This window comes from Nesoenas mayeri (genome assembly GCF_963082525.1).
Source record: "Nesoenas mayeri genome assembly, chromosome: 14".
Classification (NCBI taxonomy): Eukaryota; Metazoa; Chordata; class Aves; order Columbiformes; family Columbidae; genus Nesoenas; species Nesoenas mayeri.
Window position 1 is genome coordinate 17,521,954 of NC_137556.1, and position 20,010 is coordinate 17,541,963.

Genomic DNA, 20,010 nt, shown 5'->3' on the forward strand with positions numbered 1-20,010 from the left:
CATTTTCAAGGTGTTGGTATTGTATTTGGTTACATTTCAATGAAGTGGGATGGGGTCCTTTAATTGTCTTCTCTTTTACAAAAAACTGCCAGCATTTTGTTTTGTCTTTTCTCATATTGGCAATGTCTTGGTAATACTATATGAGATGTAGACTAAATAAATTTGGCAGTTCTCATGTGGCAGAGTTTTGTGTGCTTGGCCATCACCGTGAGGGGTAGCTTTTCCACTATACCAAGCTGAGGTTCATGCTGAGAGAATGGCATTAGCCTTCAGGTGTCCCACCTGCTTCTGCTGTGATAGAAGGGAGCACAATCCACTGTAGAATGATTTCAAAGCTTTTGCAGAACTTAAGTAATTTTCTTTATTCAGCTTTTCTGGAACTCATTTATAACTTTAAGGGTAAATGTCCCTTAAAATGAATTCTCCCATCCAGACAATGTTTGTTTTCTGAAGAAGCAACCAGTGATGCCACAGGTAAGTCGCTCCTAGCTGAAGCAGATGAGTTTGAGAGACAGATGTACTTTTGTTCCTGCTTAGTTGTGTTACTTTCATGTTAGATCAATGCAATGTTGCCTGGATTGTAAGGCCTGTAGGCTTGGGCCAGCAAAGCAACACTGCTTGCTCTCATTCCTTTCCTGCTGATTCCATGCACAGGGTAAAAGCGTGGCAGCAAGCACAAAAGGAGGAGGGACCCTGATAGTTTTCTTGGATTAGATGGGTCGAGCATCCATGGAAAATGCCATGATGTTTCTTTCATGGCTGGTTTTCATCTATGTGATGTGTGAATCATGCTGATGAAGGAGAGCTGTTCCTTGAGGACTAATGCCCCTGAATATCAAGGTTCTTGCCATATTTTTGTGGCAGTGTATGCCTGCCTGAAAGGATAAACAAGAGGTTGACATTCAGTGTGCAGGTGGAAGGTGATGCAGGGAGAACAGCTCTTCATCGAGGTATATGAAAAGTGCTTGGGGGGCTGGGACTGCCCTTTGCTTTTTCAGCCTTCTTGGAAGATTGTCCTGCTGGCCTGTGATAAGCTAGAGTCCTTGAATGAAAGACTCCCTTGTGTTGTTTACACTCTTTGGAGCCTGTTTGCACAAATGACCGAGTACCTGGAGTACCAGTTTGTGTTTCCAAGGGGGTGGTGGATTCAGTCTGATGAACATTTTCAGGGCTGCTTTGGGAATGGTGTTGTGGGAAGGCAGTGCTTCAACCTGCTGTCCTTTTGCTGTAGTAGGCATCTACAAGAGCTTCAGCAGCTGTGGATGTGGGCATAATGATTCATGTAAGGAGGAGGATGTGAGTTTTGGACACTTGACCTCCCCTACCTATACACTTGCACAGGTGGCCCTGGTAGAGATGATGTGTCGCCTTGTCAGTATTAACTCATTCTCATATGGCATGTACATGCCAAACCCCACACAGCAGCACAGCTTAGGTTCTTTAGGGTAGAAATGTGATGGAAATCCTTGGGAGAGACTATGATCCATGTTATAGGAAGGCAAGAATGGGACATGATGGGCTTGTTTTGAGAACACGTCCAGAGTGAAGAATTGAGGATACCTAGAGGAGAACATGAAGCAGGATGAGCATGGAATGTTGTTTTGCATGATCCTTTTCCAGGCTGCATGGGTCCGTAGTTGGAGTCCTTCCCGTTGTTGAGATAGTGTCTGGTATTGAAATGCCCACAACGTCTTTTGAAGTTATGAATATCTCCCACCAGAGACAGTTCCTTGTGCCTCTGACGGCCTGACATAGGCCATGTGTTGGTAAGAGGGTTGAGATGCAGACTGCTGAATACTGTCTGAGGGACCTTTTCCATCTTGTTTTGGTAGAGACATTGTGGGAGGGTGGTGCTTCAATCTGCTGTCCTTGCACAGTGCTGGGCATCTACAGGAGCTTTCACAGCCATTGATCTTGCCATGGTGGTGCCTTCTTCCTGCTCAGGCAGGATTTTTAAGGGCACATGAGGAGGCGGGTGTTAAATTTGTGCTCTTGACTTCCCCTACTTGTGCACTTCTACAGTTGGCCTCAGTACAGATGGCATTTTTTCTTCTCTCATATTGCACATGGCTCACTCCGATATGTGCATGTACGTGGCAAACCCTGCAAAGCATCTCAGCTCTGGTTTTCTATGGTACAATTAGGCATAAGTTACGTGGTTTTAACCACATTATATCAAGTTGATATCATGATTGCGCTTGCACTTTGACATTTTGTATGTGTTTTTAAAAAATAATTAAATCTGTGCATAGTGGAGTCACAGCTGTCAGAACACAATCTTTAAGAAGAACTCTAATTTGCAGCTCTGTGGTGTTTCTGTCTGGGATTGCTGAGAAGACACAAAGTATTCAGGGTGAAGCTCAGGCATCTGGGAAGAGTGTGCCAGATAGTGAATACCTTTGCATCCATCCATATGTTCTTTGTGCTGATCACAAGGGAAGGTGAGGATGTCCAAGGCCTAGGTCATGCTCAGAGTGGGGATTAGGGTTGGGGCATGTTCTTGTGGTGGAGCAAGGTCTGGGTGTTGTGGCAGTGATGCTCTGAGTAGCACCAAGCAGGGTCTGGGCATGTATCACTGAGAGAGTGACAGTCAGTGGGGAAGAGTGTTGCCTGAGTGAAATGGAGATGCTGGGTATAAAACAGTCTCTGTCGTTAGGTGAGGACTGGACAATGTCTGCTTAGCTGAGGACCCTATTTCCCAGGGCGCATGATACAGGATGGCAGTAGAGAACCTTCAGAAGAGGCCTGATGCAGCGCTGCTTGCTTCGGATCATCTCAGGAACTCCAGAATATCTGCACATCTGACCTGTAAAGTTTTTGACCAATTGTCATCAGTGTGGGAGATGGCTTCTCCGCTCTCCTGAGTTGAGACTGACTTTGAGAGAATCTCCTTTGTGTTCAGGTCACCGTTCTGCTTCCCATGTGATAAGAAGTGCGTAAGGGAGCACTGTGCGTTGTCCAGTGAGTCAGAGGCTTTTGCAGAACATGAGTGATTTTTTTCCTGTTGATGTTACTCAGAAATGTTAAGGGTAAATGTCCCTTAGAAGCAATTCTCCTGCCCTGAAAATGATTCTTATTCTGAAGAAACAACAAGTGAAGCTACAGGTGAGTCAAGAATACTTAAAGAAGGTGTGTTTGAGAGACAGTTGTACTTTTGTTCCTGTTCAGTCATGATATCTTGCTGTTGTTTCTACAGAATTTTGCTTGGATTGTGATGCCTGTAGGTTTGAAGCAGCAAAGCTCCACTGGCTGCTCTCGTTCCTTTTCTGCTGCTTCCAGGCACAGCATGAGCTGGTGGCAGCAAGCACGGATGGTGGAGGGACCCCACTGTGTTTGTGGAGTGAATGTGTTGGATGTTGAGGGGATGTTCTCAGAGAAAATGTCGTGGTGTAACCCTGGCGATACTTGTTTGGCTGTGTGACAGGTGGCTCATGCTGATGAAGGAGAGGTATGCTATGGGGACTACTGCTCCTGAGTACTGGGGTTCTTGCTGTGTTTTTCATGCAGTGTATGCCTGCCTGAAAGGGAAAGCAAGAGCTTGACATTCATTGTGCAGGTGGGAAATGAGGCCAGAATAATAGTTCTGCATCGAGGTACAGGAAGAATGCTTGGGAGCTGTGGTTGCCCCAAGCTTTTTTAGCCTTTGTGGAGGATTGTTGTGCTGATCTCTGATTGCTTTGAGTTCCAGAATGAGAGATTCCCCTGCATTGTTTGGACTCATTGGAGCCTGTTTTTATTATTTGTCCAGGTACCTCGGGCTTGGGCTTGTGTTTCAGAGTGGGAGGTGGATTTTCTTTTGATGTGGCAGAGCTGTTCTTTGCCAGACAATTGCCTTGCTCTGTTTTTTGCTGGATTGTCGAGTGGACTGGAGGCAGAAGAGTGCGGACTTCTTCCAGAAGAGAAGGGAAGGGGAGGTGAAGGGGCAGTCTGTCTGTCTGGCATAGACTGGAGGAAAGCAAGAAGTTTGTTCCCCGTCCAGAGGTATGGAAAGCATAAGAGAAGGGGAAGGAGAGCTTCTGCCAAACGGTATTTCCATGCTTTATGGTAGGTGTGGTGTAGTGGTGTGGAAGATCTTTTGGTAAATGCGAAAAAGAAGAAACACGGATGGAAGCAGAAAAGAACAGGAGCCAAAGATATGACATGCCAGACCACGGAAGAATATGGAAGAGAAAGAACAGAATGGAAGAAAGAGACAAGAAAGAGAGGTCGAAAGAGGAGGGAAGAGAAGATAAGGAAGAAGGGAAGAATGAGAAGGGAAGCTCTAAAGGGAGAAATCTATGGAAGGAAAGAGCGAGGAAGGGAGGAAGGAAGGGATGATAGAGGAGATTACTAGCATGCACTGACCTTGTCTCTCCGTGGTTAATGGAGTTTAGCAGCATGCAGCGATGCTATCACTCTATAGAGAAAGGTGGTGAGGGAGAGAAAGAAGAGGAAAAAAACCCAAGGAAGGACGACATAAGACAAAGTAAGAAAGGAAGGAAGATGACAACGAGGAGAAAGAAAGGAAGAAATCAAAAAGGAGCTTACCAGAGTGCAGCTATGTTATCGCCAGTTGCTGAACTGACAGTTGCTTGACAGTCTCCACTTGCTGAACTGAACTCCTCTGAAAGCCTCAGTCTTGGTTAGAGGACCGCGCTAAGGCGCTGATGTGCCGTAATTAGGGCTGATGTCCCGTAATTAGCACTCAGGCCTACGTTTTTGATGGCTTCGCCACGGCGTGGGAGGTGACTGGCAACCTACGGGTGGGTTAAAGACGAGAGAATAATAGAAGAATTGAAAGGGGAGTATGGAAATTGGATCGGCAGGGAGAAAAGGATAAGAAGAAGGAAGAAAGGAAAAAAAAAAACAAACCAAAAGCAGAGAGTGAAAGAAAACAAACTAGAAAAAGAAGATGAAAACGTAAGAAAGAGAAAAGAATAAAGAATAAAGAAGAAATAAAGGAAGAGGGAAAGAAAGATATCTGTTCAAAAAACGAGAGAGGAAGCAAGGAAGAAAGAAAGGAATAAACAAGAAAAAGAAAGAGGAGAAGAGAATGGAGAACTGTCAGAGGAGCTGAGCAGCGCGGAGGCAATGATGGGAGCGTGTGCGGCGGCGGAGCAGCACACGGTGTCGCTGCAGGCTCAGAAACGGCTGCCGAGCGTCTCGGCGGCTCCGCCCCGGTGCGGCGGAGAGCCCGGCTGTGAGCGCGGGGGGGCGGCGCGGGGCGGGCAGGAGAGCCGGTGCGTCCGGGCGGCGGCGGGGAGCCGTGCGGGGCCCGGGCGGGTGGCGGCGGCGGCGATGGCAGCGATGGGCGTGTGGTGGTGGCCCGTGGTGCGTGTGCTGGTGCTGCAGGTGGCCTGGGCGCTGGTCGGCGGGCAGGTGCGGTACTCGGTGCCGGAGGAAGCCAAGGCCGGGACGGTGGTGGGGCGTCTGGCGCAGGACCTGGGCCTGGAGGCGAGCGAGGCGGAGGCGCGGCGGCTGCGGCTGGTGTCGCAAGGCCGGCGGGCGAGCGTGGAGGTGAGCGGGGCGAGCGGGGCGCTGGTGGTGAGCTCGCGGCTGGACCGGGAGGAGCTGTGCGGGAAGAGCGCGCCGTGCGCCCTGCGCCTGGAGGTGCTGGTGGAGCGGCCGCTGCGCGTGTTCCACGTGGAGCTGGAGGTCACCGACATCAACGACAACGCCCCGCTCTTCCCCGCAGCCCGGAAAAACCTCAGCATCGCGGAATTGTCAGTGCCGGGGTCTCGGTTTCCTCTGGAGGGTGCATCCGATGCAGATATCGGAGCCAACGCGCAGCTCTCCTATACACTCAGTTCCAGCGAACATTTCAAAGTGGAGGAAGAAAACACTAACTCACGTAGTAAATCATTGTTTTTGGTGCTCACGAAAGCGCTGGACCGCGAGACGCTGCCTGTGCACCGGTTAGTGCTGACGGCGAGTGACGGGGGCCGGCCGTCTCTGACGGGCACAATGGAGCTGGTGATCTCGGTGCTGGACGCGAACGACAACGCGCCCCAGTTCAACCAGACCGTGTACAATGTGGTTTTACCCGAAGACACCTTAAAAGGGAAACTGGTGGCCCAGGTAAACGCAACAGATCTGGACGAAGGACTAAATAGAGAAATTACTTACGAAATTGATACGGTTGTTCCCTCTTCTGCCTCAGATATATTCAGCATTGATGCAAAAAGCGGGGAGATCAGACTAACGGGCGCCCTGGATTTCGAAACGGTCGCTTTCTACGACTTACAACTTAAGGCGACAGATAAGGGGACGCTCCCGCTGTCGGGCCACTGCAAGGTGTTGGTGGAAGTGCTGGACGTGAACGACAACGCGCCGGAGGTGTGGGTGACGTCGCTGTCGGTGCCGGTGCCGGAGGACGCGTCGGTGGGGACGGTGGTGGCGCTGCTGAGCGTGTCGGACCGGGACTCGGGGGCGAACGGTCGTGTGCGCTGCGCGGTGTGGCCAGCGGCGCCGTTCGGTCTGGTGTCGACGTTCGCGGGGTCGTACTCGCTGGTGCTGCGGGAGGCGCTGGACCGGGAACGGGTGTCGGAGTACGAGGTGGAGGTGCGGGCGGAGGACGGCGGGTCGCCGTCGCTGCGCGGCCGTCGCGGGCTGCGGGTGCCGGTGTCGGACGTGAACGACAACACGCCGGCGTTCGCGCAGGCCGTGTACACGGTGCTGGCGCGGGAGAACAACGCGGCGGGCGCGGAGCTGGCGCGTCTGTGGGCGCGGGACCCGGACGAGGCGGCCAACGGGCGCGTGCGGTACTCGGTGTGGGAGGGCGGCGTGGGCGGTGTCGCGTCGGCGGGCGGGGGGTGGCGTCCGGCGTCGAGCTACGTGTCGGTGGACGCGGAGAGCGGGCGTCTGTGGGCGCTGCAGCCGTTGGACTACGAGGAGGTGCAGGTGCTGCAGTTCGAGGTGCGGGCGGTGGACGCGGGGGAGCCGCCGCTGTGCGGCAACGCCACGGTGCAGCTGTTCGTGGTGGACGAGAACGACAACGCGCCGGCGCTGCTGCCGGCTGGAAGCGGCGGGCCGGGACCTGGGGCGTCGAGCGCGGCGGCGTCGGGGCCGGACTCGGGGGTGCTGTGGGTGTGGGCGGCGTGGGGGTCGCCGGCGGGGCAGGTGGTGGCGAAGATCCGCGCGGTGGACGCGGACCCGGGCTACAACGCGTGGCTGCGCTACGAGCTGTGGGAGCCGCGGGGGAAGGGCCCGTTCCGCGTGGGGCTGTACAGCGGCGAGGTGAGCACGGCGCGGGCGCTGGAGGAGGCGGACGGCCCGCGGCAGAGGCTGGTGATCGTGGTGCGGGACCACGGGGAGCCGGCGCGCTCGGCCACGGCCACGCTGAGCGTGTCGCTGGTGGAGGGCGCCGAGGCGGCGCTGGCAGCCGCGGGCTCGTCATCGTCATCAGGGGCGGGGCTGCGTCCGGCGGAGGGCAGCGCGGCAGCGACAGGAGCGGCGGCGACGACGAACGTGTGGCTGGTGGTGGCCATCTGCGCGGTGTCGAGCCTGTTCCTGCTGGCGGTGGTGCTGTACGGGGCGTCGCGCTGGGCGCCGCGAGCGGGCGTGCTGTCGGGGCCCGGGCCGGCGACGCTGGTGTGCGCCAGCGAAGTGGGGAGCTGGTCGTACTCGCAGCGCCAGAGCCGGAGCCTGTGCGTGGCGGACGGCGCGGGCAAGAGCGACCTGATGGTTTTCAGCCCCAACTTCCCGCCGCCGCCCGGCCCCGCGGCGAAGGAGACGCAGCCGGAGCCCCCCGCTCTCCTGGACACGGTCAGTGTCGCCCGCTGTCTTGCCTCTCCCTCCTTTCCCTCTTGTTCCTTCTGTATCCCGTGTCCCTTTTCACCCTCTCCCTGGGCAGACGGTGGTGGGAGCCCGGCTGAGCCCCCGAGGCCTGCGGGTAGTGGGTACTTGGCAGGTGCTTAGGGTTGTTAACGGGATCTTTGCATCAGCCTTGGCGTCCTTGGTAGAGACCCTCGGCTCTTTCTGTGTGGGCAGCTAAAGAAAGGTGTTGCCTCAGCCAGGAGCAGTTGTATTTCTTGGCTACACATTGCTATTTTGGTTGTGAATTATTCTCCTGTGGAATAATATCGCTGCGGAATTCGGTGAGGTGCCACGCCGACTGCTGTCTAGACGCTCTTCCTTGCTGGTGTGTAACATTTACACCCGAGCTTGCTGAAGGAGTGCAAGTCATGCAGGCTACGGTGGTCACAGTTCTCCAGGCACTATTTCCAGTTTTATTAGTCTTGTTGACAAGACAGGCAATAGGCACTTTTATTGGTTTCTTTTTGCCACTATGTTATTTACATATGTAGAAGCAAAAAATACTGAGATAGAGGAATGGAACCCAAGGTGGGAGTTAGAAAGTGGCCTTTGCTTTTCCTTCTTTTTTGTTTTTCTGCCACTGTTCCCTGCTCTGCTTCTGAGCTTTATGTTCCTGGCTGGACAGTCGTTGTGATGGATGCTGTCCTTTTTTGATGTTTTTGAGTATTTGCAGAGCAGTGGTACTCTAATAAATCTCTGGAATTTCTCATTTCGGCGACAAAGAAACCACTCAACCAAATTCTCCCACACAGTAGATATTATTTGTTTTAATATTGTGATCATCAACATTTTAGTTGTTCTCTCACATTATGAATTAAAAGTTCATTGCCATTAGAGCTGTCCCAATATCACCTTTAGAAAGAGTATCGGTCCCAGGTCTAAAACAGTCCTGTCTGAGGTAAAGGCATTTCCCAATATGAAGGGTCAGCTCCAGAGCATCTGCTGACACAGTGTATATGATAATGTCTGTATGTTTTTTATGATGCTGTCATTGATGGGAAGGCTCTACAAAAGCCAGAGTGAGCTGGGAAATGAAACTTTGCCATGTCACAAGGGTGAACGTGGCAGAGGCACTGAGTAGGGCCTGGTCATGTCCTGATGTGAATTGTGACCTTGAGCAGTGGGAAGATTGTTTAAAGTAACTGGAAATCCTTGGGAAGACAATAGGCCATGTCATACGACGAGAAGAATAGGAGATAATCTGCTTGTCTTAAGAGCACAAGTTCCAGAGTGGTGAACAGAGAATATCTACAGGAAAGCATGAGGGAGGTTTGGCACAAGGTCTTCTTGCCCAAGATACACTCCCAGACTCTATGGATGTGGTGTTGGAAGCTCTCCTAATCATGAGATAGTATGTGCTATTGAAATGCTCTCGATCTTCTTTGAAGCTATGAATATCTCCCACCAGAGACAGTCCCTTGTGCTGCTGGCTGCTTGCCATAGCCAATGTGTTACTAAGAGGATGAGATGCAGACTGCTGAATACTGTCTGACAGACCTTTTCCATCTAGTTTTGGGAAAGGCATTGTGGTAGGGTAGTGGTTCAGTCTGCTGTCCTTGCACAATGGTGGGCATGTACAGGAGATTCCACAGGCATTTATCTTGCCATGATGGTTCATTTCTCCTCAAGCAGGATTTTTAAGGGGATATGAGGAGGTGGGTGTGATCTTTGTGCTCCTGACTTTCCCTACTTGTGCACTTGTACAGTTGGCCTCAGTAGAAATTCTGTGTCCTGTTACACATGGCTTGTTCTGATATGTGCATGTACCTGCCAAGCCCTGCAAAGCAGCCCAGCTCTGGTTCTCTGTGGTATACATTTTCCCACTCAGTTGATACTGTGTATGCTCTTGTGGCTTGACATTTGGAGTGTTCTTTTTAAATAATAAAATCTGTGCAGACTGGGATTTGAGCTGTCACAACTCTACTCACAGAATCTGTAAGAAGAACTCTAACGTGCAGTGCTATGGTGTTTCCATCTGAGATTGCTGAGAAGACACAAAATATTCTCAGGGTGAAGCTCAGGCGCCTGGGAAGAGTCTGCCAGTGAATATCTTTGCATCCATCTGTATGTTCTTTGTGCTGATCATGAGTGAAGGTGAGGATGTCCAAAGGCCAAGGTCATGCTCTGAGTGGGGATTAGGGTTGGGACGTGTTCTTGTGTTGGAGCAAGGTCTGGGTATTGTGACAGTGATGCTCTGAATGGCACCAAGCAGGGTCTGGGCATGTATCACTGGGAGAGTGACAGTGAGTGGGGAAGGGTGTTGCCTGAGTGAAATGGAGGTGCTGGGTAGAACACAGTCTGTATCACTGCAGAAGCCCTGGATAATGTTTGCTTAGATGGAATTATTTTCTATGGTGTAGGATAGGGGATGCCAGTAGAAGATCTTGAGAAGATACCCAGCACACAGTGGTGCTTTCCCATGCACTGCTCAGGACCTCCAGAAGTTCTGCAAAGCCTCGCACCCTTTTGTCTTCCATAGTATTCCTGTGTGATGTGAGGACATCTGCCATAGGCTTACTTTAATAATTTTCCCCTGAACATGGTATGCTATTGATCAAACAGAAGGTTTTTGAAATGTGGATCACTTTGACTTCTCTAAAGCCCTCCTCATTCACGTCTCTTCTCATCTCCCCTTGCTAGGCAAGGGAAGAAGTGTTCTCCATATTGAAGATGTTGGCAAACCTTGCACTTCGATATGCATGGAATGGGTTCTTTTAGTTTTCTTCTCTCAGCAAAATCTCCCACCCTTATGGTTTTTCTTGTCTCACATTTGCATTGTGTTTGGAACAGTGGGTGAGATGCAGATCTCAGAATTTTCAGAGCTGTCTGGTTGCAGAGTTTTGGACCAACTGGCATCAGTGTAGGGGATGGCTTTTCCACTCTCCTGAACTGAGGTTGATGTTGAGGGAATATCCTTAGCTTTCAGGTCTCCCTTCTGCTTCCCCTGTGACAGAAGTGTAGAAGGGAGCACTGCGCACTGTCCAGTGATTTTGAGGCTTTTGCAGAACAAGTGAGTTTTTCTGTTGAAGTTCCGTAGACACCTGGGTGGTGTTTGTTTGGCTGTGTGACAGGTGTGATAGGTAGGTCATGCTGATGAAGGAGAGGTATTCAGTGGGGAGTTCTGCTTCTGGATACTGAGGTTCTTGGTGTGTTGTTCCTGCATTGCATGCCTGCCTGAAAGGGAAAGCAAGAGCTTGATTTCAGCATCCATGTGGAAAACGAGGACAGAAGAACAACTCTTCATTGAGGTACATGAAGAGAGCTTGAGAGCTGTGGTTGTTATGTGTGTTTAAAGCCTTAGTGCAGGATTATGCTGGGTTGTGATGAGTTTGAGTTAATAAATGAGAGACTCCCCTGCATTGTTTGGACTCATTGGAGCCAGTTTGTATTGGTGTCCAAGTATCTGGGACTTGGTCTTGTGTTTCTGAGGGTGGTGCATTCTATTCTGATGTAGCAGAGATGTTTCTTTAGCGCATGATTGCCTTCCTCGGTTACATGCTGGGTCCTTGAGTGGACTGGAGGCAGAAGAGTGTGGTCTTCTTCCAGAGCGGAAGGCGGCTGAGGTGAAGGCACAGTCTGTGTCTTGCATAGACTGGATGAAAGCAGGAAGGTTGTTTCTTTCTGGAGGCATGGATGGTGGAATGGAAGGCGAATGAGAATTCTTGCCATTTGCATGCCGCATGGCCCATGTGGCAATTATTTTAGTCAACGTGAAAAATAAAAGAGGAGACAATAACAGGAGCAGAAGCAAAGAGTAGGCATGGATGTGGCAGGCTGGACCCAGAAAGAAAACGGATGAGAAAGAATATAAGGAGGAAAGAGGAACGAAGGAAGAGAAAATGAAGAGAGAGAAAAAAAAAAGGAAAAGGAAAAGAGGTCGAAAGAGAAAGAAAGAGATGAAAAGGAAGAAGGAAATAATGGGAAAGGAAGCAGGAAAGGAAAGAATCTATGCCAGGAAAAAGGAAGGATGTGAGAAAGAAAGGAGAAGGAAGGGATGATAGAGGAGAATAGCAGCATGCACCGATGTTATCTCTGCATGGTTAATGGACTTGAGGACGTCGACAGGCTCGGTACTTAGGGACAGTGTGTAAGTCTTGATGAAAAGTCGTGAGGAAGAGGAAAGACCTCTTGCCTGAGGGCATCTCCATGTTCCATGTCGAGTGTGATAAAATCATGTAGGAAACATACTGGTAAAGGAAGAAGAAGAGAAGGGAAGGGCAGGAAAGTGATAAGAAGGAGTAAGGTAACAGTGAAGACAAGGAACGATAGAAATAAAGGCAAACAGTACAAATCAAACAATAGAGATAAAGAAGAGAAAGAAGAGAAAGAAATAAGAGGAAGGAAGGAAGGAAGGAAGGAAGGAAGGAAGGAAGGAAGGAAGAAAAGACAAATGAGTTTACTACCATGCAGCGATGCTTTCACTGTATATGGAAAAGTGGTGAGGGAGAGAAAAAAGAAAAAAAAAGGAGGAAAAAGAAAGAAGCAAACGAGGAAGGACGACATGAGGCAAGAAACTAACTAAGGAAAGAGCATGAAAACGAGGATTAAAAAAAAGGAAGAACCTATAAAGAATATTATTAGAACGCAACAACATTACCTCTAGATGCCGAACAGAACTGGTCCCTATCTGCCCCCGCCTCGGTTAGAGTACCGCTTCCCGCGCTGATGGCTCCGTCTTTTGGCGGTCTCCGCCGTGGCGTCAGCGGGGATGGATGAGCTGCGAGAGGTGGTAAGGGTGGAGACAAGGATGGAAAGAGAGAAAAGGAAGAATAGACTAGAGAAGGGTATGGAAAGAAAGAAAATAAGAAGGAAGGGAAGAAAAGAAAATCAGAGAAAAGAAAGCAGGACGAGAAGAAGGAAAACGAGTAAAAATACAATATTTAAAAGTAGAAAACAGTAAGACAGAATAAGGATGAGGGAAATGAAGATGGAAAGAAACCAACCTATGCGAACAAGCAGTTAAAAGGCAAGGAAGAAAGATATGAAAGTGGGAAGAAATCAGAAAAAGAAAGAGGAGAAGGCAAGAGAGACCCGAGAGAGGAGCTGAGCAGCGCGGAGGCGACGGTGGAGCGTGTGCGGCGGCGGAGCAGCACACGGTGTCGCTGCAGGCTCAGAAACGGCGGCCGAGCGTCTCGGCGGCTCCGCCCCGGTGCGGCGGAGAGCCCGGCTGTGAGCGCGGGGAGGCGGCGCGGGGCGGGCAGGAGAGCTGGTGCGTCCGGGCGGCGGCGGGGAGCCGTGCGGGGCCCGGGCGGGTGGCGGCGGCGGCGATGGCAGCGATGGGCGTGTGGTGGTGGCCCGTGGTGCGTGTGCTGGTGCTGCAGGTGGCCTGGGCGCTGGTCGGCGGGCAGGTGCGGTACTCGGTGCCGGAGGAAGCCAAGGCCGGGACGGTGGTGGGGCGTCTGGCGCAGGACCTGGGCCTGGAGGCGGGCGAGGCGGAGGCGCGGCGGCTGCGGCTGGTGTCGCAGGGCCGGCGGGCGAGCGTGGAGGTGAGCGGGGCGAGCGGGGCGCTGGTGGTGAGCTCGCGGCTGGACCGGGAGGAGCTGTGCGGGAAGAGCGCGCCGTGCGCCCTGCGCCTGGAGGTGCTGGTGGAGCGGCCGCTGCGCGTGTTCCACGTGGAGCTGGAGGTCACGGACATCAACGACAACGCCCCGCTCTTCCCCGCAGCCCGGAAAAACCTCAGCATCGCGGAATTCACGACGCTGCCGGGGTCTCGGTTCCCGCTGGAGAGCGCGTCCGATGCAGATATCGGAGCCAACGCGCAGCTCTCCTATACACTGAGCCCCAGCGAGTATTTCACTGTAGAGGAAGAAAACAGTAATTCGCGGAGTAAATCCCTTTTTTTGGTGCTCACGAAACCTCTAGACCGCGAGACGCTGCCTGTGCACCGTTTGGTGCTGACGGCGAGTGACGGGGGCCGGCCGTCTATGACAGGCAGCATGGAGCTGGTGATATCGGTGCTGGATATAAATGATAACGCGCCTCAGTTCAACCAGTCGGTATACAGCGTACATCTGCTCGAAGACGCCTTAGAGGGTACAGTGCTGTTTCGGGTGAATGCCACGGATCCGGACTTGGGAACATATGGAGAAGTGATTTACGAAATTGATACTATTGTTCCTCCCTCGATCTCAGATATATTTAGCATCGATGCAAAAAGCGGAGATATCAGGCTGACGGGCGCCCTTGACTTCGAAACAGTTGTTTTCTACGACCTACAAATTAAGGCAAAAGATAAGGGGATGCCCCCTTTGTCGGGTCACTGCAAGGTGTTGGTGGAGGTGCTGGACGTGAACGACAACGCGCCGGAGGTGTGGGTGACGTCGTTGTCGGTGCCGGTGCCGGAGGACGCGTCGGTGGGGACGGTGGTGGCGCTGCTGAGCGTGTCGGACCGGGACTCGGGAGCGAACGGTCGTGTGCGCTGCGCGGTGTGGCCGGCGGCGCCGTTCGGTCTGGTGTCGACGTTCGCGGGGTCGTACTCGCTGGTGCTGCGGGAGGCGCTGGACCGGGAGCGGGTGTCGGAGTACGAGGTGGAGGTGCGGGCGGAGGACGGCGGGTCGCCGTCGCTGCGCGGGCGTCGCGGGCTGTGGGTGTCGGTGTCGGACGTGAACGACAACGCGCCGGCGTTCGCGCAGGCCGTGTACACGGTGCTGGTGCGGGAGAACAACGCGGCGGGCGCGGAGCTGGCGCGTCTGTGGGCGCGGGACCCGGACGAGGCGGCCAACGGGCGCGTGCGGTACTCGGTGTGGGAGGGCGGCGTGGGCGGTGTCGCGTCGGCGGGCGGGGGGTGGCGTCCGGCGTCGAGCTACGTGTCGGTGGACGCGGAGAGCGGGCGTCTGTGGGCGCTGCAGCCGTTGGACTACGAGGAGGTGCAGGTGCTGCAGTTCGAGGTGCGGGCGGTGGACGCGGGGGAGCCGCCGCTGTGCGGCAACGCCACGGTGCAGCTGTTCGTGGTGGACGAGAACGACAACGCGCCCGCGCTGCTGGCGTCTGGAAGCGGCGGGCCGGGGCCCGGGATGTCGGGCGAGGCGGTGTCGGGGCCGGACTCGGGGGCGCTGTGGGCGTGGGCGGCGTGGGGGTCGCCGGCGGGGCAGGTGGTGGCGAAGATCCGCGCGGTGGACGCGGACTCGGGCTACAACGCGTGGCTGCGCTACGAGCTGTGGGAGCCGCGGGGGAAGGGCCCGTTCCGCGTGGGGCTGTACAGCGGCGAGGTGAGCACGGCGCGGGCGCTGGAGGAGGCGGACGGCCCGCGGCAGAGGCTGGTGATCGTGGTGCGGGACCACGGGGAGCCGGCGCGCTCGGCCACGGCCACGCTGAGCGTGTCGCTGGTGGAGGGCGCCGAGGCGGCGCTGGCGGCCGCGGGCTCGTCGTCGTCATCAGGGGCGGTGCTTCGTGCGGGGCTGCGTCCGGCGGAGGGCGGTGCGGCAGCGACAGGAGCGGCGGCGACGACGAACGTGTGGCTGGTGGTGGCCATCTGCGCGGTGTCGAGCCTGTTCCTGCTGGCGGTGGTGCTGTACGGGGCGTCACGGTGGGCGCCGCGGGCGGGCGTGCTGTCGGGGCCCGGGCCGGCGACGCTGGTGTGCGCCAGCGAAGTGGGGAGCTGGTCGTACTCGCAGCGCCAGAGCCGGAGCCTGTGCGTGACGGACGGTGCGGGCAAGAGCGACCTGATGGTTTTCAGCTCCAACTTCCCGCCGCCACCCGGCCCCGCGGCGAAGGAGACGCAGCCGGAGCCGCCCGCTCTCCCGGACACGGTCAGTGTCCCCCACTGTCTTGCTTCTCGCCCTTTCCTCGACACCTCTTCTCCCTTCTGTCCCTTTCTCTTCAGTTCCTTCTGTCTCTTCTCCCCACTGTGTCCATTCTCTCTCGTTCCCTGGGCGGATGGTGAAGGGATCCGGGCTGAGCCCCCGGGGCCCGCGGGTAGTGGCTGCTTGGCGAGGGATTCAGGATGTGAACGGACCTTTGCATCAGCCTTGGCCTTCTTGGCGGAGCCCTCCAGCTCTTGCTTGTGAGAGAACTGAAGGAAGATATTGCCTCACCCAACAGCAGTTCTGTTTCTCTAGGCGAAATTTAGTGTTCTGCGTGGAATGACACCAGTGCGAATTGTGTTGAGAGGTGCCATGACATGGGCTCTCGAAGGCTCTTGTTGACCCTGAGCTTGCTGAAGGAGTTCTATTCATGCAGGCTGAAGTGGTAACTGTTCTCCAGGCACTATTTATTTCTTACTACCTTTGATGAGTGTGGATAGTGCTGGTATCAGCATTGTGGAAAACTCTGTCCTCCTCCTCTTAGACTGTCTTCTGCAAGAGGTGCGATGTGAGGTGACAGTTAAGACTACCAAGTTTTCTCTCCCTGTGTTTTTCCAACCAGTCATCGAGTATGTAGGGAAGATGTGGCAGACATTTTCTCTGTTCTTTTCTAAGTATTTTGTTACTCGGTAGCATAAAGTGTTCGGGCCGAGGTACGTGTTAGAAACAGCTTTTTTGTTGTTGTTGTTCTTATCCTGCTTTGCCTATTCCCTAGGTTATGGATTGATATTCCTCATCAGAGAAGTAGCATGAAATATGCTGTACTGTTTTGATGTTGGTTTGGTGTTTGTATCAAAAGCTGTATTGTTTCAAAAATCCTGGAAATCTTATTTTCTGAAAATAAAAAACAAATGAGCAAACAAACAAGCAAAACAAAAGAAAACAAAACACCACAAAAATGAACTACCTTTCTCCAATAAAAGCAAAATAATATTATCCTACACAGTTGATATAATCTGTTATGGTGCTGTGCACATGAAGATTTGGGTTTTTCTCTCAGGGTATGAAATCAGTCCCTGTTGCTCTAAATGCAGCTGTCTGACATCACCTATGGAAATAGTATTTTTTCCAGGTCTGCCACATTGCCATCCGAGATAGCTGAAGCTTTGCCAAACAGGATGGGTCAACAGCTGAGTTTGCTGGCACCGTGTATATTATACCTCTGTCTAGTTTTTAACATGCTGTCATTGCTGGGAAGGGTCTGCAGAAGTCAGATTGAGCCATGGGGTGGGAAAGGAGAATGTGGCATGTCACAGAGGTGAATGTGGAGTTGCACTGAATAGAGCCTGTCCATGTCCTGATATGAAGGGTCACCTTGAGCAGTAGGAAAAGTCTGAGGGAACTGGAAATCCTTGAGAAGGCCATTTGCCATGTCTTAAGATGACAAGAATGCGAGATGAAGTGCTTGTCTTGAGAAGACACGTCCCAGAGTGGGGAATGGAGGATGCCTAGAGGAAACCATGAGGCAGGATGGGCACAGGGTGTTGTTCTGCAGGATCCTTTCCCAGGATCCATGGGTCTGAAATTGGAGGTCTTGCTGATGGTGAGATAGTGTGTGGTATTCAAATGCCCACAGTATTCTTTAAGGCTATGAGTATCTTCCACGAGGGAGATATCTCCCACCACTTGTGCTGCTGCCTGCCTGCCATAGAGAATGTGTTGCTTAGAGGGCATGAGATGCAGACTGCTGAATAGTGTCTGATGAATATTTTTACTGTTGTTTTAGGAAGGGTGGCGTGGGAGGGTGACATTTCAATCTTCAGTCATTGTGCAGTGGTGGGTATCTGGAGGAGCTTCCATAGCCATTGGTGCTGCCATGGTGATTCCTTGATCTTCTTCAGGTAGGTTTTTAAGGGCACATGATTCCTTGATCTTCCTCAGGTAGGTTTTTAAGGGCACATGAGTAGGTAGATAAAATCTTTGTGCATTCAGCTTCCCCTCCTTATGCACTTCCACAGTTGCCCTCGGTAGTGATGGTGTGTCATCTTGTCTGTTTAAACTCATTCTGATATGGATACATAGACACAAAACCCTGCACAGCAGCCTAGCTCTGGTGTTCTATTGTGGAAATTATCCCACTCACTTGATATTGTGAGTATACTTGCATTTGCACTTCACCATTTTGTGTGGTTTTCTCAGGGAATGAAATCCACATGGGCTGGCATCAGAGCAGCCACAGCTCTGATCACAGAATCTTTAAGAAACATTGATCTGCAGCACTGCGGTGTTTCCATCAGAGATTGCTGAGAAGGCAAAAGTGTTCAGGGTGAAGTTCATACACTTGGGAAGAGTCTGTCAGACACTGTGTGACTTTGCTTGCATCCATATGTTCTTTGTGCTGATCACAAGGAAAGGTGAGGATGTGGAAAGGCCTGGGTCATTCTCAGGGTGGGCTTTAGAGCTGGGTCATGTGGTGGAGCAATGTCTGGGTGTTGTGGCAGTGACCCTGTGAACAGCACTGAGTAAGGCCTGAGCACACATCACAGGGAGTGTGAGCTTGGGCAGTGAAGGGTGTTGCCTGAGGGAAATGGAGATGCTGGGCAGAAGATGATCTGTCATTGGGGAAGAACTGGACAATATCTGTTTAGCTGGGATCCTGTTCTCAGGGCATGGGATAGAGGATGCCAGTAGAAAACCTTGTTCCCAGCACACAGTGCTGCTTTCCCACAGTCTCCTTAGAACATCTAGAAGTTCTGCATATGTTTGGGCACTGTTGTTTTTTGTGATATTGCTACTTTGTGAAATCATCTGACATACATGCCTTTAATCACTTGTGTTTGAAGTGGAACATTGTTGCTCAAACAGAAACTTGTACAAATTCTGATCATGCTGCCAGCCTTTGCTGAACGTCATCTTCTTTATCGTTGTGCTCTTAGTCTTACTAGGCAGGGGAAGAAGTGCTCCCCATATCCAAAATGTTGGCAGATCTTACATTTCAATACAGCAGGATGGGACTGGTTGGTTTTCTTCTCTCCTTTTTCTATAACTTCCCACCCTTTTAGCTTTTTCTTCCCACTCTGTGGCAACGTGTTGGTAATATTGGATGAGATGCAGACTACATATTTTAGTGGCTGTCAGGTTGCAGGTGTTTAGGTGGTTTGCCATCAGTGAAGGAGATGGTGTTTCCACTGTCTTGAGATGAGATTGACATTGAAAGAATGTCCTTGGCTTTCAGGTGTCCCTTCTGTTTCCTTTATGATAGAATGCATAGGGGAGCACTGTGCACTGTTCAGTGACTTCACTGCTTTTGGAGAATGAAAGGGTTTTTTTTCTCTGCAGTTTTACCAGAAATCACTGGTAACGGTAAGGGAACATGCCCCTTAGAAACAATTCTCATGTGTGGAAAATGTTTCTTATTCTGAAGAAGCAACCAGTGATGCTGCAGGTAAGTCAATGTTGTTTAAAGAAGGTATGTTTGAGAGACAGATGCACTTTTCTTCCTGGTTTGGCGTGGCATCTTCATGTTGGATCAATGGAATGTTGCCTGGATTGTGATGCCTGAAGGTCTTGAGCAGCAAAGCATCATTGCCTGCTCTCTTTGCTTTCCTGCTGCTTCAAGGAATAGTGTGAGCTGGTGGCAGAAGAACAGATTGGGGAGGAACCCCAATGCATTTCTCAGAGTGTAGATGTTAAGCATCAATGGGATGTTCCCATCTAAATTGCCATGGTCCTCCCTTAGTGTCTTTTGTTTGGCGTTGTGACATGCGGATCATGCTAATGAAGGAGAGGTATTCTCTGAGGTCTAGTGCCCTGCCTACGGAGGTTGTTTCTGTGCTGTTCCAGCCGTGCATGCCTGTGTGCAAGAGGAGGGAAGAGCCTGACGTTTGTTTTGCAAGTGGAAAGAATAGCTCTTCATCAAGGTATATGAAGAGTGCTTGGGAGCTGTGGTTGCCCCATGCTTTTTCGACCTTCTTGGAGGGCTGTAGTGCTGGGCTGTAATAGGTGTGATTACCCAAATGAAAGACTCCCTGTGTTGTTTAGATGCATTTCACCCTGTTGCATGGACATCCAAGTACAGGGGGTTTGGACTTGGGTTTCTCAGGGAGTGAATGTGTTCTGATGTAGCAAAGCTGTTCTTCACCTCATGGTTGCCTTGCTGTGTTATTTGCTGGGTCCTTGAGAGGACTGCAGGCTGAAAGGTGTGGTCTTCTACCAGAAGGGGAGGAAGGGGCAGTGCAGAGGCAGTCTGTCTGTCTTACATAGACCAGAGAACTCGAAGGAAGATTGTTCCGTGTGTGGAGGGATGGAACACAGTAAGGAAGACAAATGGGAGCTCTTGCCAAAAGGCATGCTTGTTCTTCATGTCAAGAGTGTTGTAGACATGTAAAAATATATTGGTAAGAGTGAAAAAAGAAAGAAAAAACAAATAAAGAAGCCATAGAATAGGGGAAGCAAGGATAGGACAAGGGTGGGG

At 52.1% G+C, this 20,010-nt stretch overlaps 1 protein-coding gene across 1 annotated transcript; it reads left to right on the forward strand.

Annotated features, from left to right (window-relative positions):
• Positions 1–4,607: 4,607 nt before the first annotated feature.
• LOC308045838 (uncharacterized protein) lies at positions 4,608–16,323 on the forward strand (the record flags this gene model as incomplete). The annotated part of the gene is made up of 3 exons (XM_080353347.1): positions 4,608–7,795; positions 13,069–15,542; positions 16,312–16,323. The coding sequence occupies exons 1-3, from the start codon at positions 5,071–5,073 to the stop codon at positions 16,321–16,323; spliced, it is 5,211 nt and encodes a 1,736-aa protein (XP_080209473.1). The 5' UTR covers positions 4,608–5,070.
• Positions 16,324–20,010: the final 3,687 nt, after the last annotated feature.